Below are 25,930 nucleotides of genomic sequence, written 5' to 3'. Positions count from 1 at the left end.
GAGGGTGGGGTGGTCTTACCATGCTGAATCCTTGGTAAGACCCCATAAAAGAAGGGGATCCCATTGGAACGTTCTAGGGGTGTGGAGTGGGGGAGAGGAGGTGGGAAATTACCACACTACTTACAACACAGGCACAGTAAAGACAACACTGCAACAACAAACACACAGACATACCACTGACACGCACACATAGTAAACATAGACAAAGACAACAACAACAAAAAAACATTTTAAGACGCACGCAGAGAGAGAACAGCAAAGCACATAAAAACACTCTAACCTCTTAAATCAGGTTCAGGTAATTTGCTTATGCAGAAGCATTTGAAGACCACAGGGTCAATCATAAGAATACATGGATCAGGCAAGCCAGTTTAAATCAGCGACTGATTATCTGATGTTCATGTCAGTGGTGAGGCTTTGGCTAAATGAACAGCTGAAGCCATAGGTTAATACAGTAACTACAGACCCTATAGCAAAACCTTTCTTGGCTAATGGTTAGTGCAGCAATTCAATTATGAAGATTAAGCGATCTACATTTGTATTGTGTTTCTTTTGGACACTGGGAAGAGGAGCTGTTGCTCAAAAAAATGGGGATTGAAATAAGGAAATATGCAGATGAACGGGGCATTTTGGGGTCAGGTGGCTTGTTTGAGGTCAGAACTTTAAGGGAAGAAAAGGAGGGAAGTGGTTTCACAAGCAGCTCCTTGGTTTGGGACAAACCTCAGCGCACTCAGAGCTCTCCAGTATTCCCAGTCCAACCCCTTAGTTTTCCCACAAAATGTTCACCCCTTTAAACCAAACACCAAATTCCAAATGTCCATATTCCAAATGTGATTGGACCACCCTGGAGAGTCAGAGAGGAGAGGTGTGTGTGATTGGCTCCATGCCATGCCTGTCACTGCCATGTGGCTGCACTCCATGCTATATGACAAAGACCAGATTTACCATGGGAGCGCCCCAACTTGGAGGAGCTACCTGAGGAGTTGACCAGCCTCCACTTCCCATCGTGTTCTCCCCCCTGCAGAAGAGATGTCAATCAGTCAGTAAGCAAATAGAAAGAGAGGAAGAAAAGACAAGAGGCCCCCAACCTCTTAGAATGTAAAGCTCATTGAGCTCTTGGAAAATGCTATGTGAATGTAATCCATGACATTAAATGACATGTCGAAACACAAAGTGACACATCCTCAAAACAGGAAAAACGTACGTTTTTTGGCTCCCCATTCCCAGATCTGAAAGAGAGAAAATAAGACATTTCCCAGTCAGACAGAATAATGTACATTTAATATCTTATAATAGTTGCAAGTACTATGTGACATTATTGTACCTCTACTGTAATTACACTATGTGACATTATTGTACCTCTACTGTAATTACACTGTATCTGGCTATGTAACATTATTGTACCTCTACAGTAATTACACTGTATCTGGCTATGTAACATTATTGTACCTCTACTGTATCTGGCTATGTAACATTATTGTACCTCTACTGTAATTACACTGTATCTGGCTATGTAACATTATTGTACCTCTACTGTAATTACACTGTATCTGGCTATGTAACATTATTGTACCTCTACTGTATCTGGCTATGCAACATTATTGTACCTCTACTGTAATTACACTGTATCTGGCTATGTAACATTATTGTACCTCTACAGTAATTACACTGTATCTGGCTATGTAACATTATTGTACCTCTACTGTATCTGGCTATGTAACATTATTGTACCTCTACTGTAATTACACTGTATCTGGCTATGTAACATTATTGTACCTCTACTGTAATTACACTGTATCTGGCTATGTAACATTATTGTACCTCTACTGTAATTACACTGTATCTGGCTATGTGACATTATTGTACCTCTACAGTAATTACACTGTATCTGGCTATGTGACATTATTGTACCTCTACTGTAATTACACTGTATCTGGCTATGTAACAATATTGTACCTCTACTGTAATTACGCTATGTAACATTATTGTACCTCTACTGTAATTACGCTATGTAACATTATTGTACCTCTACTGTATCTGGCTATGTAACTACCATGTACACTCAGTAGCCGTTCATGTAAAAGGTTTGCTCCTACAGACAGTGAGTCACGTGCCCATGGCTTGCCATATAAAGTAGGCAGACAGGTATCGAAGCATTCGGCTCCTGTTCGATTGAACGTTAGATTGGGCAAAACAAGTGACCTAAGCGTCTTTGAGCTTGCTATGATCGTCGGTGCAAGCTAACAGGTGGGTTACAAACAGGCAAATAATAGTGCAGTACAACTGAGGTGTGCAGAACGGCATCTTAGAACCCACAACCCGTCGGTCCTTGTCACGGATGGACTATTGCTGTAGACGGCCACACAGGGTTCCGCTCCGGTCAGATAAAAACAAAGCGGCTCCAGTGAGCACACGATCACCAACACTGGACAATTGAGGAGTGGACCACTGCCTGGTCCGAGGAATCCCGGTTCGTGTTGTGTCATGCTGATGGCAGAGTCAGGATTTGGCATAAGCAGTATGAGTCCATGGCCCCATCCTGCCTGGTGTCAACGGTGCCCCAAATAATTCAGGCTGTTCTAGAGGCAAAGGGGGGTCTGACCCAGTACTAGATGGGTGTACCTAATAAACGGTCCACTGAGTGTAAGTAACGTTACAATAAGGTGAGATTGGTTATAGGAACATGTCTATGCATAGATGGACAGCACCATGATGCTGAAATTATTCAGGCCAAATTGAGAATCCCTGACCTGTGTCTGCTCAGAGACTTTGTTCAGAGACTTACTGCTAGCCATGTTAGCCATGGTGGCGTCTAGGTCCCCTCCCATATGTTTAACTGGAGATGAGGCGGCCCCAGTCTGGGGCGTCATGGCAGGCATCAACACATCCCCTAGACCATCAAACGCTACAGGAGACACATGGGGGGAGGGGGGAGAGAGAGAGAGAGGTGAGAAACAGCCACAATAATCCTCTCTGATCATAACAGAGGGGTCCTCCTTACGAGTGGGATTACCATGACAACCCATCGAGAGGGTCTCCATGACAACAGTGATCAGAGAGGAGCACAACATTGGAATGTTAACAAGAGGCAAGTTCTCATACTGATACTCAGTATGACTGAGGGCTTATACTGTGCCTCAACACACACACACACACACCGTTTAAGTGGTACTCTCCATGTAATATAAATCAACAGCACAAATATGCTGTCTACTCAACTCTACTAAATAGTATTACTATCCTATTAGCTAGCTTGTTTGAGATGGGGCATCATCCTTTGTATCTTGGTGACAGTAAGGATGCAGCCACCACTCTAGAGGGAGGAAGCAAGTACCAAGCTAAATGGGCATTGTGATGTGAGCATCTCACACACCCTATTTATCAGGCATCTGTCAGAGCAGAGGGAAAATAACAGCAGCAGTCGCTCTCTTACTGCAATGCAGCAATGCACTGTGGGAAACAGCGCATCAATGAGCCAGAACACTCACCCAATCAGAGAGCAGGAAGCAAGCAATGAGCCAGCCCCAGAGCCAGATGGAGAGAGAGGAGCAATAGAGGGACGAGAGAGAAAGAGAGAAATAGAACGTGAGAGAGGACAAAGAGTGTGAGAGAGAGCGCGTGAGTGAGATAAAGTGCAGAGGGAAAGAGAGAGAACAGAGGGAGGGAGGGAAAGAGGGAGAGGATGTAAGGGTAAGAAGAAAGGGACAGAAGGACAGTAGTGGAGGGAAAAATAATGGAGTGAGTTAAGAGATGACAAATGTTGCGAGAGAAAGAGATGGAGGAGAGAGAGAGAGTTAAGGCTTAAGCAGTAGTACTTGCAGGTCGTCATTTAGATAACATGCAGGGCAGTGACAGCCTTGATCATAAACCTGGTAAGCACAGGGAACGTTGCCACGGTAAAATGTGAAAAAGTCAACCAATGCACGCATCAACAGAGAGAGACAACTATGGAAAGAATCTAGAATGAGAATGACCATACACAACAGCATGTGCATTGGCCATAAAACCAAGGTACGTTCACAAGATACATACACTCAGGATGTATTCATTCAGACAGACATGTTCATATACAGTACCAGTCAAAAGTTTGGACACACCTACTCATTCAAGAGTTTCTTTATTTTTACTATTTTATACATTGTAGAATAATAGTGAAGACATCAAAACTATGAAATAACACATGGAAACAGGTAGTAACCAAAAAAAGTGTTAAAACAAATCAAAATATATTTTATACTTGAAATTCTTCAAAGTAGCCACACTTTGCCTTGATGACAGCTTTGCACACTCTTGATGACAGCTTTTCACACTCTTGATGACCGCTTTGCACACTCTTGATGACCGCTTTGCACACTCTTGATGACCGCTTTGCACACTCTTGATGACCGCTTTGCACACTCTTGATGACAGCTTTGCACACTCTTGATGACAGCTTTGCACACTCTTGATGACAGCTTTGCACACTCTTGGAATTCTCTCAACCAGCTTCATGAGGAATATATTTTCAACGGTCTTGAAGGACTTCCCACATATGCTGAGCACTTCTTGGCTGCTTTTCCTTCACTCTGTGGTCCAACTCAATTGGGTTGAGGTTGGGTGATTGTGGAGGCGAGGTCATCTGATGCAGCACTCCATCACTCTCCCATCTTGGTCAAAACAGCCCTTACCTGCCCTCCAGGACACCTACAACACCCAATGTCACAGGAGGGCAAAAAATATAATCAAGGTCATTAACCACCGAAGCCACTGCCTGTTCACCCTGCTTCCATCCAGAAGGCGAGGTCAGTACAGGTGCATCAAAGCTGGGACAGAGAGATTGAAAAACAGCTTCTATCTCAAGGCCATCAGATTGTTTAACAGCCATCACTAGCACAGAGAGGCGGATGCCTACCTACAGACTTGATATCATTGGCCACTTTAATAAATGGAACACAAGTCACTTTAATAATGCCACTTTAAGAATGTTTATGTATCTTGCATTACTTATCTCATATGTACAGTTGAAGTCGGAAGTTTACATACACTTAGGTTGGAGTCATTAAAACATGTTTCTTGTTTACAAACTATAGGTTTGGCAAGTCGGTTAGGACATCTACTTTGTGCATGACACAAGTAATTTTTCCAACAATTGTTTACAGACAGATTATTTCACTTATAATTCACTGTATCACAATTCCAGTGGGTGAGAAGTTTACATACACTAAGTTGACTGTGACTTTAAACAGCTTGGAAAATTCCAGGAATGATGTCATGGCTTTAGAAGCTTCTGATAGGCTAATTGACATCATTTAAGTCAATTGGAGGTGTACCTGTGGATGTATTTCAAGGCCTACCTTCAAACTCAGTGCTTCTTTTGCTTGACATCATTGGAAAATCAAAAGAAATCAGCCAAGACCTCAGAAAATAAATTGTAGACCTCCACAAGTCTGGTTCATCCTTGGGAGCAATTTCCAAATGCCTGAAGGTACCACGTTCATCTGTACAAACAACACAGCCTGGAGGTGTGTTTTGGGTTATTGTTCTGTTGAAAAACAAATGATAGTCCCACTATGCGCAAACCACATAGGATGGCGTATCGCTGCAGGATGCTGTGGTAGCCATCCTAGTTAAGTGTGCCTTGAATTTTAAATAAATCACTGACAGTGTCACCAGCAAAGCCACTTCCTCTGTGCATCACGGTTTTAACCACACATGTGGAGATCATCCTTTCACCTACTCTGCGTCTCACAAAGACACGGCGGTTGGAAACAAAAATCTCAAATTTGGCCTCATCAGACCAAATGACAGATTTCCACCGGTCTAATGTCTGTTGCTCGTGACCCAAGCAAGTCTTTTCTTCTTATTGGTGGCCTTTAGTTGTGGTTTCTTTGCAGCAACTCGACCATGAAGGCCTGATTCATGCAGTCTCCTCTGAACAGATGATGTTGAGATCTGTGTTACTTCAACTCTGAAACATTTATTTGGGCTGCAATTTATGAGGCTGGTAACGCTAATGAACTTATTCTCCACAGCAGAGGTAACTCTGGGTCTTCCTTTCCTGTGGCGGTCCTCATGAGAGCCAGTTTCATCATAGCGCTTGATGGTTTTGCGGCTGCACTTGAAGAAACTTTCAAAGTTCTTGACATTTTCTGTATTGACTGACCTTCAGGTCTTAAAGTAATGAAGGACTGTCATTTCTCTTTGCTTATTTCAGCTGTTCATGCCATAATATGGACTTGGTCTTTTACCAAATAGGGCTATCTTCTGTATACCACCCCTACCTAGTCACAACATAACTGATTGGCTCAAATGCATTAAGAAGGAAAGAAATTCCACAAATTAACTTTTAACAAAGCACACCTGTCAATTGCAATGCATTCCAGGTGACTACCTCATGAAGCTGGTTGAGAGAATGCAAAGAGTGTGCAAAGCTGTCATCAAGGCAAAGGGTGGCTACTTGAAGAATCTAAAATAAATTTGGTTTTGTTTAACACTATTTTTGGTTACTACATGATTCCATCTGTGTGTGTGTGTGTGTGTGTGTGTGTGTGTGTGTGTGTGTGTGTGTGTGTGTGTGTGTGTGTGTGTGTATGTGTATATATATAAATAATTATATATAATTACTATATTTATTATAATTATTATTCACAATTATTAATAATCAAATAACCTAATCTATATCTAATATACATTTAATTAAGATTATATTATATATCCGAAGTACCCAAAAAGGCCACTTGATGTCATCTGATAGAAATCCAAATAAACCTTGAAAGTAACCAAAGATCAAGTCGTTTACAGGTAAATTTAGAAAGTTTCCAGTAATACACCCTACTTTGTAACCCTATATGTGGTGTATTTACTGTTATATGTCTTGCATACAATGGGAATGGGTCATGCCTGTTGTTTGTGTCATGCCTCGTGGGTGTGTTGTGCATCGGTAGGTACATTACCTGCCATCAGCTCAGCACCAGAGGCAGCTGCAGGTGCAGCAGGTTGGGTTTCTCCACTGGTGGAGTCTAATGGGTCAAACCAAACCATACCAGGCCAAGGTGGGCCAAGCCATTAACAGTGCAGCATGAGGACAGAGAAGAGTTAAGAAGTCAGCCATCGGCTCCACACTAGGAACGCCAAACAGATAGAACAGCGTTATCATTGTCAGATAGGACCGTAGACATACACAGGTAAACACACGTACACAGCCAATAGTCTCAAACACACCAATAGAAACGCCTTTGATCCCAATATGCTGTGACAAGTCTACATCTACTAAGCAATACAAACTCAAAATTCTGTAGAGGACGTTGAAAAGTCAGAGTCCATCCTGAATACCACAGCTAACAACTTAACTTCAGTAGCAACTTTATTGGTCACCAAAAACATACAGAGAAACGGAATGAGAAATGCTGATGAAGGTGAATGACATGATGAAAAGAATCAATCAAATAATCAGTTAAAGTTAGGGCTTTCCTGCTTCGAAACATTTTTACAAAAGGCCACTCATTTGAAGATCGTCGATCAATAGCAAGGGGGATAGTTAGAGGTGGGGGCGGAGGGTGTACATTTACCCACCCCCAAACATGTCCATGATCGCCCCCTTGTCAGTTGGGGGGTCTGAGGAGAGGAAGGGGGCAGGGGAGGAGAATGCATCTGTTGTAAGGGGAGGGGTAGAGGAGGGTTAGAATTATGTGCAAATGTCATACTCACACAACCAAACAAACCCATACCAACTAAACAAACTCACACAAACAACAAAATACAATAAGTATCCTTGAATTACAATAATGCACAAATGTACATATAAAAAACAGCACTCCAAACACATGCTGAGAAAGAGGGCAGATGGCGTGGGTTTGGGTACCTGCTCCAAACATGTCACCACTGGGGGCAGGGTCTGCTTTGGTGAGGCTTGGATCTGGCATTGAATCAAACATAGCTACAGGACAAGTACACAACACACACACACAATTTAAATGAGAACAGCAGACTACAAACAATGACTCATTAGATTAACAACTGTGATTGAAAGCCAATGCAGGAGCAGAGAGGCAGCTGGGGAGAATGCGTCCAAGCTGAAAGGAAGCAGAGGAAGTGTGATATGTGCAAGTTAGCCTCACAAAGAGAAAGGGACAATGCAGGAGAGGATAGGACACAGATGCAGAGTAGAGGACAAGGACAAAAAGAGAAGAAAAGGTTAAAAAAAAGTACCACACACACGTGTAAACATTTACCACTGAAGAGGTCTATCGATGGGGTGGTGGGGGGGATGGGTGCTGCGATGGTGGATGAGGGGGCAGGAGGGGGCGCCACTGAGTTAAAGCAGTTGTTCTCCATTGGCATCATGGCAAACAGGTCCAGCCCTGGGCCTACTGCATTTGAGCTGCTACCAGTGGGGGCAAAGGGGTCTTTGGGAGGAAAGAACCAGGGAGGGGATGACAAGGGGGATGGAGATATTACACAACCACCATAACACAGTGCGAAATAAACCTAGAGGTATGGCAAGAGCTGTATTCTGTGAAATAGAGAGGAGGAATAGGTGCATTCGGCTGAAATTCTGAAGATACAGGCTTAGTTAGGGAATTCACAGCTCCATATTCTTCATAAACATACAGTACATGTAAAACACTATGAAGTACCGTATGATCAAGAGAATCTGGAAAATAAGCATGTCTGATGAAAAATGATAAGAAAAGAACACGATTTGTGAAAAGAGGGAAACATATTGGAGAAAGCAGTATTAGTAGTATTCACACTCCCTCATTATACTCTCTGAAATACCCATACTAGACCAGATTTACAGAGTGTAACCACAGAGCTTGCAGATGCATTTTGGGATTTACAGCGTGAAAGGAAACCCCAGGTGGTATCTAGCATGGTGGTCAACCACTGTCCTAAAATCAACCTCAGCAACAATCTCCATAGTAACAGCAACAGCCATGCCCAGAAACAAACAGCAGCACCACCTTTCTAGGGAAACTAGCTACACCCGCTCACAGCAATGGGATCAACTGTTGAAACACACTCTCCATACACAAAAACACATAAGCACGGATGCACCGAGCACTCGAATACAGCCAAACACACACACACACACAGCCACAAAACTATACACACAGCCACAAAACTATACACACAGCCATTTACACCAACAGAGACACACGTCCTGCAACCCACCGGCTGCAGCGTCGGCAGCTGGGGTTGGCGTGGGGGCTGGAGCCCCGCCTTCGGCAGAGGCATCAGAGGCGGGAGCAGGGGTCGAAAACGCATCTGATACCCAACACACACACACACAGACGACAGAGAGAGAGGTACAGCGAGAGGCAAGGAGAGAAAAGGACGGGGAAAAGAAACAAGCCAGACAATAAAGAGAGTAAGTCAGAAAAGATGGTCTGTGCCTCTAAGCAGAGTTTAGAAATACTACTTTCACTTTGTTAGGTATTTAATTGACTTAATATACTGTACCTATATTAAATACTTGTAATGTAATGTCAGGCATAAGATATGTAATATACTTATTTTATTGCAGAGAGATACTATTTAACTGAGCCATCTTTTGATTACTGTAGTAAATTCAGTTTAGATTAGTTACAAAACATTGACTTTGTAGCGTGAATGATTGACCGGTGAAGGATAAATGAGAATACAGACCGGAGGCACAGCAAGGCCTATGGAAGGCTATGGAAGGCACAGCAAGGCCTATGGAAGGCTATGGAAGGCACAGCAAGGACTATGGAAGGCTATGGAAGGCACAGCAAGGCCTATGGAAGGCACAGCAAGGCCTATGGAAGGCTATGGAAGGCGGGCTTTAGCTACAACTAAACTAGAAAGCGGGAACTAGGTCTGTTGCACTACATAACCGGAAAAGCAGGCCACAGAATGGAACCAGAAGCAAAGCAATGTGTCTTTTAGGCGGCAATAAAGAACATGACACTGTTTGATAGATTGGCTTTTCTCTGAAGTTAAGAAAAAGCGGTCGGACTATCAAACAAAATGAAGCATGTGAAAATGTATGGGTAGCATGTCTGAGTGCGTCTACAAGTGTGAGCATGCTTGTCTCTGTGTGTAGATCTGTGTCAATGAGCATAAGATGTTAAAAAATGAATGCATACCAGTATGTGTGTTGCTTGACATGTTCTTCCCAAATGGATGTGTTTGTTTTGGGGTATCTGGGTCACTGTGTGTATGTACATGCAGAGACTAAACATGCGCGTTAGGGTGTGTACATGCAGGTAGAGAACACTACATCTCCTGTGTGTGCATGTGGAGGGTTGGTTGGGGTTGAGCTGTCCAGCAGAGATTCTGTGGTTGGGAATCCTCCAGAAGCCCACTGACCTCCCAGCAGATCCATATTCGTCGCACCGGAGGAGGTGGTGGCGGCCGCACTAGGGGGAGGAGCCAGAGTGACTCCTGGCTCTGCGGCTACAGGGGTGGGCGTTACCCCCGCGGGAGAGGGAGCGGTGTCTACAGCGAGGGTGGGGTCAGGAAGCATGGACTCGCCCATTTCTGCAGGTACCCACGTGATGTACCAACCAAACCCAAAACAAGGTACCAAAACAACCCCCAGAAATCATCCCCCAAAATACCCCATAGGAACCAAAGCAACCAGAAAGGCCATGTTAGAACCAAATCAAGATATCAAATCAACCCAATTTCAAAGAAACAACCGAAAAACAAAATCAACCCCAGAATTAAAGCCCCGAATGAACCAAACCAGGGAATGTGGGGGAGGGATAGAGAGCAGAGAGAAACAAAGAAAGAGAAATAGACTATTGAGACTAGAGCAACACTATGAAACACATTGGGAGATCTAGAGATGACACGCTCTGTTAATGTTAATACACTAGAGAGGTTAAAGCCAGGGGCACTGTGGGATAACACTCACCTGATCCAAGGAGGTCTGTGGCAGCATCACCAGAACAGCATGGGAGAAGGTGATGGAGGAAAATGCAATTATATTAATGTTCATTAGATAATTCAAACTTACTGGTAGTTCCATTAAGAATGAAACGATCAAGTTTTGATGTGGGACATTACCTCCCCAGGACATAGGGGCTGCTGAGGCTCCTGCTGATGGACCAGAGGAGGACAGAGGGTCCAGATCCAACAGAGAACTAGAGCGAGATAAAGGGATAGAGAGAGAATGGAAGGGGAAGGAAGAATGGACTCTTATTCACAGTTTTACCAAATAAATGGAACAGATAGAATGCTTGAATGCCAGAACTGAGGAAATCCCTGAGGTGACGAGGTAAACTGTGGTAGGCAGAGGAAGTAGTCACTCACTCAGTGGCTTCTTCGGGTGGCGGCACTAGGGTGGGCACGGCGGCTGCAGATTTGGCGGGGGTGGAGGTCGGGGACACGTTATTGGTGGGGGACCCCTGGAATAGAGAGGGAGAGCCTTTTTAATATCTATGTGTCGACATATAACCAGAAATAGAAAGGCAGGGAAAATCATTTGTATTCTTCAACTCACCTTTGTTGGAGACCTGAAAGAGAGACGGAATAGTTCATATTTAAATTTCATCGGTGCAAGATATCACCTTTCAGAGCTGAAGTCATCTACATTTAAATGACCTTTTAAACTTATTTTCATGACTTTACAATACCCTCATCTGTCAAACCCCCAAAGAATCGTTCATGCTCACCCTTCACTTTGATCCCCAATGATGAGCAGAAAGGAACAAAGAGAGAAGAAGGATTAAAGGAAAAGTTAACACAAAACTGTCTTCGGGAACTGTGGTGTTGAGATAGGATTCAGCCTGGCAACAAGGCCTCATCCAATTTGTGGTGATTGTTATCCACCCATTCACAAACAAGCGAACCATCGTTAAATAGGAATTACATTTCTCAAAACACATAAATGATGTGCACATTTGAAAGATATGTTAATTCTATGTTGACTGAAATGATTGAAAAATGTAAATGTGTGTTATCACGTAGACTAGTAATAGCACCCGGAACACTGAAATGACCAAATTAGCATTCTCAGATTGCAAATATCCTACTGTTATCTACATAAACATTAAGGCACAGTTTCTGTATTTTGTCATTGATATTCTGTGCCTAACACTGTCAGTTCAATAATTGATCTTTGATTGAAAAGGGATAGCCTGTATGCATAATGAGCATTAAACACAGTCTAATATTATGAAGTGTTCTTACTACGTGAAAACAAGTACAATTTTTTTCAATAATATTCCTCAGAATATAATTAACATATATTTCAAATTCTGTGCTCGTTATTTCATAGTTTTAACAAATGTAATTAATATTTAACGATAGTTTTGCTTATTTATGAATGGGCTGGAAGGAGGAAAACCAGCCTGGCCTCAGAGCATTTCGTATGTTTCTGTAAGTAAATCCGAGACACTCCATTTAGTAGGATAAGTTAAGTTTCATATTGTATGTATTAATTTGTGGCTGTCCATCACTCATTTCGTAAGATATGTTACCAATTACAATTAGTTTTATATATGTTCTGAATTTGCAAAACGTATGATATGTTACGAATTCTAACTAGGTGGCTAACGTTAGCTAGGCTAGGGGTTAAGGTTAAGTTTAGGAGTTAGGTTAAAGGGTTAGGTAAGGGGAAGGGTTAGCTAAAAGGGTTAAGGTTAGGGTTGGGGAAGGGTTAGTTAATATGCTAAGTAGTTGTAAAGCAGCTTAAAAGTTGTAAGTAGTTGAAAAGTTGCTAATTAGCTCAAATGCTAATGTTGTCCATCATGAGATTCAAACTTGTAGACTTTGGGCTGCTGTTCGCATTATACGCCTACCCATCCACCCTGACCAACCACCCTACTTTCGTTTTTTCCTTAAGTAACCATTTGTCTTATGTAAACATACCAAACATAATAAATCATACTGTTCCAGATTTACATTTACTATGTTACATCTAGTCTATGAGACCAGGCTGCATTCGATCAGGAACTGGGTCAAGTGGGCAGGGCTAAATAAGGTGAATAGAGCCCAAGTTATGAGTCTATCTAGTTTTTCACCCTCTCATTTCTCAATTCAGATTTTCTCTGTGTACAGACACCAAGAGAGCCATTTCTGCATTTTAGCTCTTTTTGAAATGGTATGGTTAGAGAGGGTCCTCTTACCCCTTCTTCCCCTCCAAGCTGTTCATGTGTGTCTCCAGAGACTCCAGGATGCTACTGGGAGCCTGAGGGCCAGCGAAGAGAGTACCAATCAGAGACACAGAAACAACAGGTTTATGTGACTGACTTCCTTACTCATCTGCATGCCAACACTTCAAATAACACAGCACCCAATTCTATTTCTATGGCAGTACCACTCCAGACCCTCCATTTTGAACTCATCCCACTAACCCCACTTTTCTATGAACTCAACGACCTGTAGAATGAAGTGTTAAGGAACATTTTTACTTAAACTCTTCAGTCGTTTGTGCACGGAAGCACACACACATGCAAATACACACACAGACATGCACTGCAGTCAGAAGTGTCAGCCTGCAGAATTATCCCATGCCAAAACCCCATCCTCCCAAACAGGCACTCTGCCAAGCCACTCCACGTCTCTATGGTTACCGGGTCCTCGATAGGCTTAAAGGAACAGTCCTCATCGTCTGAGTCTATGAGGTTCGTCACCACTCGAGGGTGCTGACACTGGGATCGCAGGAGGAAGATTAGGATGGATGTGTGTGTGTGTTACAACTATGCCATCATCCTTCCAGAGAGAAAGCACAAAGACCAGTGACTTACATAGTTGATGTCTGGAATGTCATTTTTTTCGACACCAACTGTCTGTGGAACAAAACACACACCAGAGACAACTTCACAATCATATCTGTGCATCATAACCTTACGTTCCAAATAGAGACAGACACTGTATGTGAGCAATCACGGTGAGAGTTTCACTTGGATATAAGTCAGTTAGAATACAGACGGTTAGGAAGTTTCCTTTACCTCAGCGAGCTTCATGAACTCTCCAATCTTGGTGACCCTGGTCAGGAACCTCTTATAGATCTCCAAGGCCTCCTTGCAGTCGCTCTTCTTCATCTTAAAGTATTTCTCTACAGACATTTAACAGTTGTTAAGAATAAGAGCATCTCCTAAATCGCCACACGGTGAAAGGAAGTAACTTATCTTTTAATTGGTCTGCTTCCCAAATGGCACCCTATTCCCTTAATAGTACATTACTTTTGACCAGGGCCCATAGATCTGTGGTCAAAAGTGGTGCACTATAAAGGAAATACAGTGCAATTTGGGATGCACACAATGACATGTCTAGCTCACCTAATAGATTGATGACCCCATCGTTGTAGGAGGCAAACAGCTTGACCAGATCCTTGAAGAGCAGCAGGAACGCTGCGTTGATGATAGGGTTATTCAGCTCCTTGGGGTGGACCTGGGAGAGAGAGAGAGACCTTTCAAACGCGTTTTATTCATGTAGTTCAACAGAAGATGAATTAATCTCCAGCAATATTCTGCTGTACTAAAACATTGTACACCCCCACAGAAATATCAGGGTCAATAGAACAGATAGCATCATTGCTATTGAGCGAGAGAGAGAGAAAGAGAAAATGTAACACAGGAAAATAAACAACAGGTAAACAGTATTCTTTGTGACCTGACATAGTACGGTGGTCAGCTTATTCACAAATGACCAAAGGCCCACAGACAGACAGATAGACAGGCAGGCAAACAGTTGTAAACAGATCAATGATAAACAGCATGTCCAACTCACATCAAACTCCAGCAGTGTGTCGATCTGGGTCTGCAGGACGGGCATGCCTTTTAACAGCTTGTCTGGAGCCATTGTCCTCATCACCCCTTCAGCACTGTGGAGGAAACACACAGGGGAAAGCATAACGAGGGCCTCATGGATGAGGTAAATTACAAAATGTCCTCAGTGACGAGGTGAATGACAGTATGAGGTGGGCCTCAGTGACGAGGTGAACAACAGGTGGGCCTCAGTGACGAGGAGAGACAGGGAAGTGACTGACCCCTTCTTGACTTTGGTGAAGTCGAAAGCCATCTGGCGATAGGCAAAGGCCCTCTCATTGAGGTAGCGGCCGTAACGTCTGATGAATGTAGACATGTCATAGCCTAGAGAAAGAAGAAAGCACCACATTCATGTCACACCAAAGGTAAAGCTCCTGATGAAATGTAAAGGCCCTTCTGTTTTGCAAGTCGTGTATCTGATTGTAGGGGAGTTTTGAAGGGGATTGAAGGGGAGGATTGCAGTAGCTCTTTTTTTTGTTTACGTTAGGATGAGAGACAGTATGATGAGACAGGGGATCTATAATGAGACCAGGGCAAGACACTGGTGACAAGTGCAGGAAATCGCAATCAGAGGTAGGAAGCAGTTTAGTGTGCGTGTGAATGTGCGTGCAAGAGTGCATGGATGTGTGTACAGATGTAGGAACTCAATTTGAGCCAGTTTGCTACAGCAGGAAAATAATCCTGCAGCAACAGGAAATGTGAATTATTATGTGGAATATAATTAATGGACATTTTGGTAGGGGTTGATACTTGATTTTCCCTTATGAAAATTTATGAAATTTCAAAGTGGAAATTAAAAACTTTAGAAGCCTTTTTAAACCTCAAATACACTACAAGTTTGAAATGTCCAGCATTGCAGGAAAGTTCTCCTGCAACAGGGTGATCTTGTTGTGGTTCTTAATGTTTTCCTCCATAATCCTGGACTATCAGACCACCATTTTATTACGTTTGCAATCGCAACAAATAATCTGTTCAGACCCCAACCAAGGATCATCAAAAGCCATGCTATAAATTCTCGGACAACCCAAAGATTCCTAGATGCCCTTCCAGACTCCCTCCACATACCCAAGAACGTCAGGGTACAAAAATTGGTTAACCACCTGACTGAGGAACTTAATTTAACCTTGTGCAATACCTTAGATGCAATAGCACCCCTAAAAACAACAAAACATTTGTCATAAGAAACTAGCTCCCTGGTATACAGAAAATACCCGAGCTCTGAAGCAAGTTTCCAGAAAATTGGAATGGAAATGGCGCTACACCAAACTGGAAGTCTTCTGACTAGCTTGGATAGACAGTACCGTGTAGTATCGAAGAGCCCTCACTGCTGCTCGATCATCCTATTTTTCCAACTCAATTGAGGAAAATAAGAACAATCCAAAATTTATTTTTGATACTGTCGCAAAGCTAACTAAAAAGCAGCATTCCCCAAGTGAAGAAGGCTTTCACTTCAGCAGTAATAAATTCATGAAACTCTTTGAGGAAAAGATCATGATCATTAGAAAGCAAATTACGGACTCCTCTTCAAATCTGCGCATTCCTCCAAAGCTCAGTTGTCCTGAATCTGCACAACTCTTCCTGGACCTAGGATCAAGGAAGACACTCAAGTTTTTTAATACTATATCTCTTGACACATTCATGAAAATAATCATGGCTTCTAAACCTTCAAGCTGCATACTGGACCCTATTCCAACTAAACTACTGAAAGAGCTGCTTCCTGTGCCTGGCCCTCCTATGTTGAACATAATAAACGGCTCTTTATCCAACGGATGTGTACCAAACTCACTAAAAGTGTCAGTAATAAAGCCTCTCTTGAAAAAGCCAAACCTTGACCCAGAAAAAAAATATATATATTTAAAAAAAATATATATAAATATATTTTTTTTTAAATCGGCCTGTACCAAAACACCCATTCCTCTCAAAAATTTTAGAAAAAGCTGTTGCGCAGCAACTCACTGCCTTCCTGAAGACAAACAATGTATACGAAATGCTTCAGTCTGGTTTTAGACCCCATCATAGCCTTTTAATGGCGTCAGACCGAAGCTCTGCATCTGTCCTCGTGCTCCTAGACCTTAGTGCTGCTTTTGATACCATCGACCACCACATTCATTTGGAGAGATTGGAAACCCAAATTGGTCTACACAGACAAGTTCTGGCCTGGCTTAGATCTGATCTGTCAGAAAGATATCAGTTTGTCTCTGTAGATGGTTTGTCCTCTGACAAATCAACTGTAAATTTCAGTGTTCCTCAAGGCTCTGTTTTAGGACCACTATTGTTTTCACTATATATTTTACCTCTTGGTAATGTCATTCGGAAACGTAATGTTAACTTTCACTGCTATGTGGACGACACACAGCTGTACATTTTAATGAAACATGGTGAAGCCCCAAAATTGCACTCCCTGGAACCCTGTGTTTAAGACATAAGGAAGTGGATGGCGGAAAATGTTTTACTTTTAAACTCGGACAAAACAGAGATGCTAGTTCTAGGTCCCAAGAAACAAAGATCTTCTGTTGAATCGACACATTACTCTTAATGGTTGTGCATTCGTCTCAAATAAAACTGAAGGACCTCGGATACTTACTTACTCTGGACCCTGATCTCTCTTTTGACGAACATATCAAGACTGCTTCAAGGACAGCTTTTTTCCATCTACGTAACATTGCAAAAATCTGAAACTTTCTGTACAAAAATTATGCAAAAAAATATATCCATGTTTCTGTCACTTCTAGGTTAGACTACTGCAATGCTCTACTTTCCGGCTACCCGGATAAAACACAAAATAAACTTCAGTCAGTGCTAAATACGGCTGCTAGAATCTTGACTAGAACCAAACCTTTTTATCATATTACTCCAGTGCTAGCCTCTCTACACTGACTTCCTGTTAAGGCAAGGGCTGATATCAAGGTTTTACTGCTAACCTACAAAGCATTACATGGGCTTGCTCCTACCGATCTCTCTGATTTGGTCCTGCCGTACATACCTACACGTACGCTACGGTCACAAGACACAGGCCTCCTTATTGTCCCTAGAATTTCTAAACAAGCAGCTGGAGGCAGGGCTTTCTCCTATAGAGCTCAATGTTCATGGAATGGTCTGCCTATCCATGTGAGAGATGCAAACTCGGTCTCAACCTTTATTTATTGAAGACTCATCTCTTCAGTAGGTCCTATGATTGAGTGTAGTCTGGCCCAGGAGTTTGAAGGTGAACGGAAAGGCACTGGAGCAACGAACCACCCTTGCTGTCTCTGCCTGGCCGGTTCACCTCTCTCCACTGGGATTCTCTGCCTCTAACCCTATTACAGGGGCTGAGTCACTGGCTTACTGGTGCTCTTCCATGCCGTCCCTAGGATGGGTGCATCACTTGAGTGGGTTGAGTCTGATGTTATCTTCCTCTCCGAGTTCGTGCCCTCTATTGGTGTGGAGGCTGTGCTTTGGCACAGTGGGTGGTGTTATATCCTGCCTGTTTGGGCCTGTCTGGGGATATCATCGGACAGGGCCACAGTGTCTCCCGACCCCTCCTGTCTCAGCCTCCAGTATTTATGCTGCAATAGATTATGTGTCGGGGGGCTAGGGTCAGTCTATTATATCTGAATTATTTCTCCTGTCCCTAGTCCACCTGGTCATGCTGCTGCTCCAGTTTCAACTGTTCTGTTTCTTCCTAGGTTCTGGCCTTTCTAGGGAGTTTTTCCAAGCCACCGTGCTTCTACACCTGCATTGCTTGCTGTTTGTTGTTTTAGGCTGGGTTTCTGTATAGCACTTGGTGTAAGAAGGGATTTATAAATACATTTGATTGATTGAATGATTGATTAAGATACCACATCTGTACACGTACAGTACTATGTTTCACGTGTGCACATTGCATGCTTGCTGCTGTTCATTATGCAATTAAAAGGCCAGCAATTTCTTCTCTTTCCAGATGGCCCGTCTCCTCCGGTCTCTGCCTCTCCTCCTGTCTCTGCCTCTCCTCCTGTCTCTGTCTCTGCCTCTCCTCCTGTCTCTGTCTCTGCCTCTCCTCCTGTCTCTGCCTCCTCCTGTCTCTGCCTCTCCTCCTCCTGTCTCTGCCTCTCCTCCTGTCTCTGTCTCTGCCTCTCCTCCTGTCTCTGCCTCTCCTCCTGTCTCTGTCTCTGCCTCTCCTCCTGTCTCTGCCTCTCCTCCTGTCTCTGCCTCTCTCTCCTCCTGTCTCTGTCTCTGCCTCTCCTCCTGTCTCTGCCTCTCCTCCTGTCTCTGTCTCTGCCTCTCCTCCTGTCTCTGCCTCTCCTCCTGTCTCTGCCTCTCCTCCTGTCTCTGTCTCTGCCTCTCCTCCTGTCTCTGCCTCTGCCTCTCCTCCTGTCTCTGTCTCTGCCTCTCCTCCTGTCTCTGTCTCTGCCTCTCCTCCTGTCTCTGTCTCTGCCTCTCCTCCTGTCTCTGCCTCTCCTCCTGTCTCTGTCTCTGCCTCTCCTCCTGTCTCTGCCTCTCCTCCTGTCTCTGTCTCTGCCTCTCCTCCTGTCTCTGTCTCTGCCTCTCCTCCTGTCTCTGCCTCTCCTCCTGTCTCTGCCTCTCCTCCTGTCTCTGCCTCTCTTCCTGTCTCTGTCTCTGCCTCTCCTCCTGTCTCTGTCTCTGTCTCTGCCTCTCTCTGTCTCTGCCTCTCTCCTCCTGTCTCTGTCTCTCCTCCTGTCTCTGTCTCTGCCTCTCCTCCTGTCTCTGTCTCTGCCTCTCCTCCTGTCTCTGTCTCTGCCTCTCCTCCTGTCTCTGTCTCTGCCTCTCCTCCTGTCTCTGTCTCTCTCTCCTCCTGTCTCTGTCTCTGCCTCTCCTCCTGTCTCTGTCTCTGCCTCTCCTCCTGTCTCTGCCTCTCCTCCTGTCTCTGCCTCTCCTCCTGTCTCTGCCTCTCCTCCTCTGTCTCTGTCTCTGCCTCTCCTCCTGTCTCTGTCTCTGCCTCTCCTCCTGTCTCTGCCTCTGCCTCTCCTCCTGTCTCTGCCTCTCCTCCTGTCTCTGTCTCTGCCTCTCCTCCTGTCTCTGCCTCTCCTCCTGTCTCTGCCTCTCCTCCTGTCTCTGCCTCTCTCCTCCTGTCTCTGTCTCTGCCTCTCCTCCTGTCTCTGTCTCTGCCTCTCTCCTCCTCTCTGTCTCTCCTCCTGTCTCTGTCTCTGCCTCTCCTCCTGTCTCTGTCTCTGCCTCCTCCTCCTGTCTCTGCCTCCTCCTGTCTCTGTCTCTGCCTCTCCTCCTGTCTCTGCCCTCCTCCTCCTGTCTCTGCCTCCTCCTCCTGTCTCTGTCTCTGCCTCTCCTCCTGTCTCTGTCTCTGCCTCTCCTCCTATCTCTGCCTCCTCCTCCTGTCTCTGCCTCTCCTCCTGTCTCTGCCTCTCCTCCTGTCTCTGCCTCTCCTCCTGTCTCTGTCTCTGCCTCTCCTCCTGTCTCTGTCTCTCCTCCTGTCCTGTCTCTGCCTCTCCTCCTGTCTCTGCCTGCCTCCTCCTGTCTCTGTCTCTGCCTCTCCTGTCCTGTCTCTGCCTCCTCCTGTCTCTGTCTCTGCCTCTCCTCCTGTCTCTGTCCTCCTGTCTCTGCCTCTCCTCCTGTCTCTGCCTCTCCTCCTCCTGTCTCTGCCTCTCCTCCTGTCTCTGCCTCTCCTCCTGTCTCTGCCTCTCCTCCTGTCTCTGTCTCTGCCTCTCCTCCTGTCTCTGTCTCTCTGCCTCTCCTCCTGTCTCTGCCTCTCCTCCTGTCTCTGCCTCTCCTCCTGTCTCTGCCTCTCCTCCTGTCTCTGCCTCTCCTCCTGTCTCTGTCTCTGCCTCTCCTCCTGTCTCTGCCTCTCCTCCTGTCTCTGCCTCTCCTCCTGTCTCTGCCTCTCCTCCTGTCTCTGCCTCTCCTCCTGTCTCTGCCTCTCCTCCTGTCTCTGCCTCTCCTCCTGTCTCTGTCTCTGCCTCTCCTCCTGTCTCTGCCTCTCTCCTGTCTCTCCCTCTCCTCCTCTCTCCTGTCTCTGCCTCCTGTCTCTGTCTCTGCCTCTCCTCCTGTCTCTGTCTCTGCCTCTCCTCCTGTCTCTGTCTCTGCCTCTCCTCCTGTCTCTGCCTCTCCTCCTGTCTCTGCCTCTCCTCCTGTCTCTCTCCTCCTGTCTCTGCCTCTCTCCTCCTGTCTCTGCCTCTCCTCCTGTCTCTGCCTCTCCTCCTGTCTCTGCCTCCTCCTCCTGTCTCTGTCTCTGCCTCTCCTCCTGTCTCTGCCTCTCCTCCTGTCTCTGCCTCCTCCTCCTGTCTCTGCCTCTCCTCCTGTCTCTGTCTCTGCCTCTCCTCCTGTCTCCGCCTCTCCTCATGTCTCTTCCTCTCTCCGCCTGTCTCTTCTTCTCTCCTGTCTCTTCTTCTCTCCGCCTCTACTCCTGTCTCTTCCTCTCTTTGTCTCTCCTCCTGTCTCTTCTTCTCTCTTCTTCTCTCCGCCTCTCCTCATGTCTCTTCTTCTCTCCGCCTGTCTCTTCTTCTCTCTGCCACTCCTCCCGTCTCTTCTTCTCTCCGCCTCTACTCCTGTCTCTTCTTCTCTCCGCCTGTCTCTTCTTCTCTCCTCCTGTCTCTTATTCTCTCCGCCTCTCCTCCTGTCTCTTCTTCTCTCCGCTGTCTGTCTCTTCTTCTTTCTGCCTCTCCTCCCGTCTCCACCTCTCTGCCTCTCCTCCCATCTCCACCTCTCTGCCTCTCCTCCCATCTCCGCCTCTCTATGCCTCTCCTCCTGTCTCTTCTTCTCTCCTCCTGTCTCCGCCTCTCTATGCCTCTCCTCCTGTCTCTTCTTCTCTCCTCCTGTCTCTTCTTCTCTCCACCTCTCCGCCTGTCTCTTCTTCTCTCCTCCTGTCTCTTCTTCTCTCCTCCTGTCTCCTCTTCTCTCCTCCTGTCCTCCTGTCTCCGCCTCTCTATGCCTCTTCTCCTGTCTCTTCTTCTCTCTTCCTGTCCCCGCCTCTCGTCCTGTCTATTCTTCTCTCCGCCTCTCCTCCTGTCTCTTCTTCTCACCTCCTGTCTCCGACTCTCTCTGCCTCTCCTCCCGTCTCTGCCTATCCTCCCGTCTCCGCCTCTCTCTGCCTCTCCTCCCGTCTCTGCCTCTCTCTGCCTCTCCTCCCGTCTCCGCCTCTCTCTACCGCTCCTCTCGTCTCTGCCTCTCCTCCCGTCTCCACCTCTCTCTGCCTCTCCTCCCATCTCCACCTCTCTCTGCCTCTCCTCCCATCTCCGCCTCTCTATGCCTCTCCTCTCCACCTCTCTATGCCTCTCCTCCTGTCTCCGCCTCTCTATGCCTCTCCTCCTGTCCCCGCCTCTCCTCCTGTCTCTTCTTCTCTCCTCCTGTCTCTTCTTCTCTCCGCCTGTCTCTTCTTCTCTCCGCCTGTCCTCCTGTCTCTTCTTCTCTCCACCTCTCCTCCTGTCTCTTCTTCTCTCCTCCTGTCTCTTCTTCTCTCCGCCTGTCCTCCTGTCTCTTCTTCTCTCCACCTCTCCTCCTGTCTCTTCTTCTCTCCTCCTGTCTCTTCTTCTCTCGTCCTGTCTCTTCTTCTCTCCTCCTGTCCTCCTGTCTCCGCCTCTCTATGCCTCTTCTCCTGTCTCTTCTTCTCTCCTCCTGTCCCCGCCACTCGTCCTGTCTATTCTTCTCTCCGCCTCTCCTCCTGTCTCTTCTTCTCACCTCCTGTCTCCGCCTCTCTCTGCCTCTCCTCCCTGTCTCCGCCTCTCTCTGCCTCTCCTCCGTCTCCGCCTCTCTCTGCCTCTCCCCATCTCCGACTCTCTCTGCCTCTCCTCCCGTCTCCGCCTCTCTCTGCCTCTCCTCCCGTCTCCGCCTCTCTCTGCCTCTCCGCCTCTCTCTGCCTCTCCCCCATCTCCGACTCTCTCTGCCTCTCCTCCGTCTCCGCCTCTCTCTGCCTCTCCTCCTATCACTGCCTCTCCTCCCGTCTCCGCTCTCTCCGCCTCTCCTCCTGTCTCTTCCTCTCTCCGCCTCTCCTCCTGTTTCTTCCTCTCTCCTCCTGTCTCTTCCTCTCTCCGCCTCTCCTCATGTCTCTTCCTCTCTCCGCCTGTCTCTTCTTCTCTCCTATCTCTTCTTCTCTCCTGTCTCTTCTCTCCGCCTGCCTCTCCTCCTGTCTCTTCTTCTCTCCTCCTGTCCTCCTGTCTCCGCCTCTCTATGCCTCTTCTCCTGTCTCTTCTTCTCTCCTCCTGTCACCGCCTCTCGTCCTGTCTATTCTTCTCTCCGCCTCTCTATGCCTCTCTCCTGTCTCTTCTTCTCACCTCCTGTCTCCGCCTCTCTCTGCCTCTCCTCCCGTCTCCGCCTCTCTCTGCCTCTCCTCCCGTCTCCGCCTCTCTCTGCCTCTCCCCCATCTCCGACTCTCTCTGCCTCTCCTCCGCCTCCGCCTCTCTCTGCCTCCGCCTCTCTCTGCCTCTGTCTCTTCCTGCCTCTCCGCCTCCTCCTCCTCTCTCCGCCTCTCCTCCTGTCTCTTCCTGTCTCCGCCTCTCCTCCTGTCTCTTGATCTCTCCGCCTCTCCTCCTGTCTCTTCCTCTCTCCGCCTCTCCTCCTGTCTCTTCCTCTCTCCGCCTCTCCTCCTGTCTCTTCCTCTCCGCTCTCCTCCTGTCTCTTCCCTCTCATCCTCTCCTCCTGTCTCTCCTCCTGTCCTCTCTCTCCTGTCTCTCTTCCCTGTCCTCCTGTCTCTTCCTCTCTCCTGTCTCTCTCCTCCTGTCTCTTCTGCCTCTCTCCTGTCTCTGCCTCCTCCTGTCTCTTCTCTCTCCGCCTCTCCTCCTGTCTCTTCCTCTCCGCCTCTCCTCCTGTCTCTTCCTCTCTCCTGCCTCTCCTCCTGTCTCTTCCTCTCTCCGCCTCTCCTCCTGTCTCTTCCTCTCTCCGCCTCTTCTCCTGTTTCTTCTCTCTCCGCCTCTCCTCATGTCTCTTCCTCTCTCCGCCTGTCTCTTCTTCTTCTCTCCTCCTGTCTCTTCTTCTCTCCTGTCTCAACTCCTGTCTCTTCTTCTCTCCACCTGCCTCTCCTCCTGTCTGTTCTTTCTCTCTCCTGCTAATCTCTCTCCTGTCTCTTCTTCTCTCTGCCTCTCCTCCCGTCTCTTCTTCTCTCCACCTCTCCTCCCGTCTCTTCTTCTCTCCGCCTCTCCTCCCGTCTCTTCTTCTCTCCGCCTCTACTCCGGTCTCTTCTTCTCTCCTCCTGTCTCTTCTTCTCTCCTCCTGTCTCTTCTTCTCTCCTCCTGTCTCTTCTTCTCTCCGCCTGTCTCTTCTTCTTTCTGCCTCTTCTCCCGTCTCCACCTCTCTCTGCCTCTCCTCCCGTCTCCACCTCTCTCTGCCACTCCTCCCATCTCCACCTCTCTCTGCCTCTCCGCCTCTCTATGCCTCTCCTCTCGTCTCCACCGCTCTATGCCTCTCCTCCTGTCTCCGCCTCTCTATGCCTCTCCTCCTGTCCCCGCCTCTCCTCCAGTCTCTTCTTCTCTCCTCCTGTCTCTTCTTCTCTCCGCCTGTCTCTTCTTCTCTCCGCCTGTCCTCCTGTCTCTTCTTCTAACCTCCGTCTCTTCTTCTCTCCTCCTGTCCTCCTGTCTCCGCCTCTCTATGCCTCTTCTCCTGTCTCTTCTTCTCTCCTCCTGTCCCCGCCTCTCGTCCTGTCTATTCTTCTCTCCGCCTCTCCTCCTGTCTCTTCTTCTCACCTCCTGTCTCCGCCTCTCTCTGCCTCTCCTCCCGTCTCTTCTTCTCACCTCCTGTCTCTTTTTCTCTCCTCCTGTCTCTTCTTCTCTCCTCCCGTCTCCACCTCTCTCTGCCTCTCCTCCCGTCTCCACCTCTCTCTGCCTCTCCTCCCATCTCCACCTCTCTCTGCCTCTCCTCCCATCTCCACCTCTCTCTGCCTCTCCTCCCGTCTCCACCTCTCTCTGCCTCTCCTCTCGTCTCCACCTCTCTTCTCTCCTCCTGTCTCTTCTTCTCTCCTCCTGTCTCCACCTCTCTCTATGCCTCTCCTCCTGTCTCCACCTCTCCTCTGTCTCTGCCTGTCTCTCTCTCCTCCTGTCTCTTCCTCTCATCTCCTGTCTCTCTCTGCTTCTCTCCTCCTATCTCTTCTTCTCTCCGTCTCCTCCTGTCTCTTCCTCTCTATGCCTCTCCTCTCTGTCTCTTCTTCTCTCCTCCTGTCTCTTCTTCTCTCCTCGCCTCTCTATGCCTCTTCTCCTGTCTCTTCTTCTCTCCTCCTGTCCCCGCCTCTCGTCCTGTCTATTCTTCTCCCCGCCTCTCCTCCTGTCTCTTCTTCTCACCTCCTGTCTCTTCTTCTCACCTCCTGTCTCTTCTTCTCACCTCCTGTCTCCGCCTCTCTCTGCCTCTCCTCCCGTCTCTGCCTCTCCTCCCGTCTCCGCCTCTCTCTGCCTCTCCCCCCGTCTCCGCCTCTCTCTGCCTCTCCTCCCGTCTCCGACTCTCTTTGCCTCTCCTCCCGTCTCCGACTCTCTCTGCCTCTCCTCCCGTCTCCGACTCTCTCTGCCTCTCCTCCCGTCTCCGACTCTCTCTGCCTCTCCCCGTCTCGACTCTCTCTGCCTCTCCTCCCGTCTCCGACTCTCTCTGCCTCTCCTCCCGTCTCTGCCTCTCTCTGCCTCTCCTCCCGTCTCTGCCTCTCTCTGCCCTCCCCCCGTCTCCGCCTCTCTGCCTCTCCCCGTCTCCGCCTCTCTCTGCCTCTCCTCCCGTCTCCGCCTCTCTCTGCCACTCCTCCCGTCTCCGCCTCTCTCTGCCACTCCTCCCGTCTCCGCCTCTCTCTGCCTCTCCTCCTGTCTCCGCTGCTCTCTCTGCCTCTCCTCCTGTCTCCGCCTCTCTCTCTCCCCGTCTCCGCCTCTCTCTTTCTCTCCCCCCGTCTCCGCCTCTCTCTGCCTCTCCCCGTCTCCGCCTCTCTCTGCATCTCCCCGTCTCCGCCTCTCCCTGCCTCTCACGTCTCCGCCTCTCTCTCTGCCTCTCCTCCAGTCTCCTCCTCTCTCCGCCTCTCCTCCCGTCTCTTCCTCTATCCGCCTCTCCTCCCGTATCTTCCTCTCTCCGCCTCTCCTCCCGTCTCTTCCTCTCTCCGCCTCTCCTCCTGTCTCTTCCTCTCTCCGCCTCTCCTCCTGTCTCTTCCTCTCTCCGCCTCTCCTCCTGTCTCTTCCTCTCTCCGCCTCTCCTCCTGTCTCTTCCTCTCTCCGCCTCTCCTCCTGTCTCTTCATGTCTCTTCGCCTCCTCCTGTCTCTTCCTCTCTCCGCCTCTCTCTGTCTCTTCTTCTCTCCGCCTCTCCTCCTGTCTCTGCCTTCTCCGCCTCT

The 25,930-nt window shown here is 47.4% G+C and overlaps 1 protein-coding gene across 12 annotated transcripts in view; it reads right to left on the bottom strand.

Annotated features, from left to right (window-relative positions):
• Positions 1-25,930, bottom strand: part of LOC112250400 (clathrin coat assembly protein AP180) — a 42,272-nt gene that overhangs the window by 2,156 nt on the left and 14,186 nt on the right. For 2 of the 12 annotated variants that reach the window (XM_024420504.1, XM_024420503.1), the window contains 21 exons: positions 14,942-15,044; positions 14,683-14,776; positions 14,232-14,343; positions 13,902-14,008; positions 13,698-13,739; positions 13,077-13,138; positions 11,622-11,627; positions 11,450-11,462; positions 11,260-11,354; positions 11,014-11,090; positions 10,862-10,876; positions 10,312-10,482; positions 9,154-9,246; positions 8,211-8,384; positions 7,841-7,915; positions 7,552-7,629; positions 6,933-6,998; positions 2,786-2,905; positions 1,205-1,229; positions 946-1,018; positions 20-73 (listed from right to left, as the gene is read on the bottom strand). In XM_024420504.1, coding sequence (XP_024276272.1) covers positions 20-73; positions 946-1,018; positions 1,205-1,229; positions 2,786-2,905; positions 6,933-6,998; positions 7,552-7,629; positions 7,841-7,915; positions 8,211-8,384; positions 9,154-9,246; positions 10,312-10,482; positions 10,862-10,876; positions 11,014-11,090; positions 11,260-11,354; positions 11,450-11,462; positions 11,622-11,627; positions 13,077-13,138; positions 13,698-13,739; positions 13,902-14,008; positions 14,232-14,343; positions 14,683-14,776; positions 14,942-15,044 — 1,655 coding nt within the window. The remainder of the gene's footprint in view (positions 1-19; positions 74-945; positions 1,019-1,204; positions 1,230-2,785; positions 2,906-6,932; positions 6,999-7,551; positions 7,630-7,840; positions 7,916-8,210; positions 8,385-9,153; positions 9,247-10,311; positions 10,483-10,861; positions 10,877-11,013; positions 11,091-11,259; positions 11,355-11,449; positions 11,463-11,621; positions 11,628-13,076; positions 13,139-13,697; positions 13,740-13,901; positions 14,009-14,231; positions 14,344-14,682; positions 14,777-14,941; positions 15,045-25,930) is intronic. The other 10 variants (XM_024420505.2, XM_042321756.1, XM_024420510.2 and 7 more) reach the window with 10 other exon arrangements.

Source organism: Oncorhynchus tshawytscha, linkage group LG05 (assembly GCF_018296145.1).
Source record: "Oncorhynchus tshawytscha isolate Ot180627B linkage group LG05, Otsh_v2.0, whole genome shotgun sequence".
Lineage (NCBI taxonomy): Eukaryota > Metazoa > Chordata > Actinopteri > Salmoniformes > Salmonidae > Oncorhynchus > Oncorhynchus tshawytscha.
This window is presented reverse-complemented; position numbering and strand designations above follow the sequence as displayed.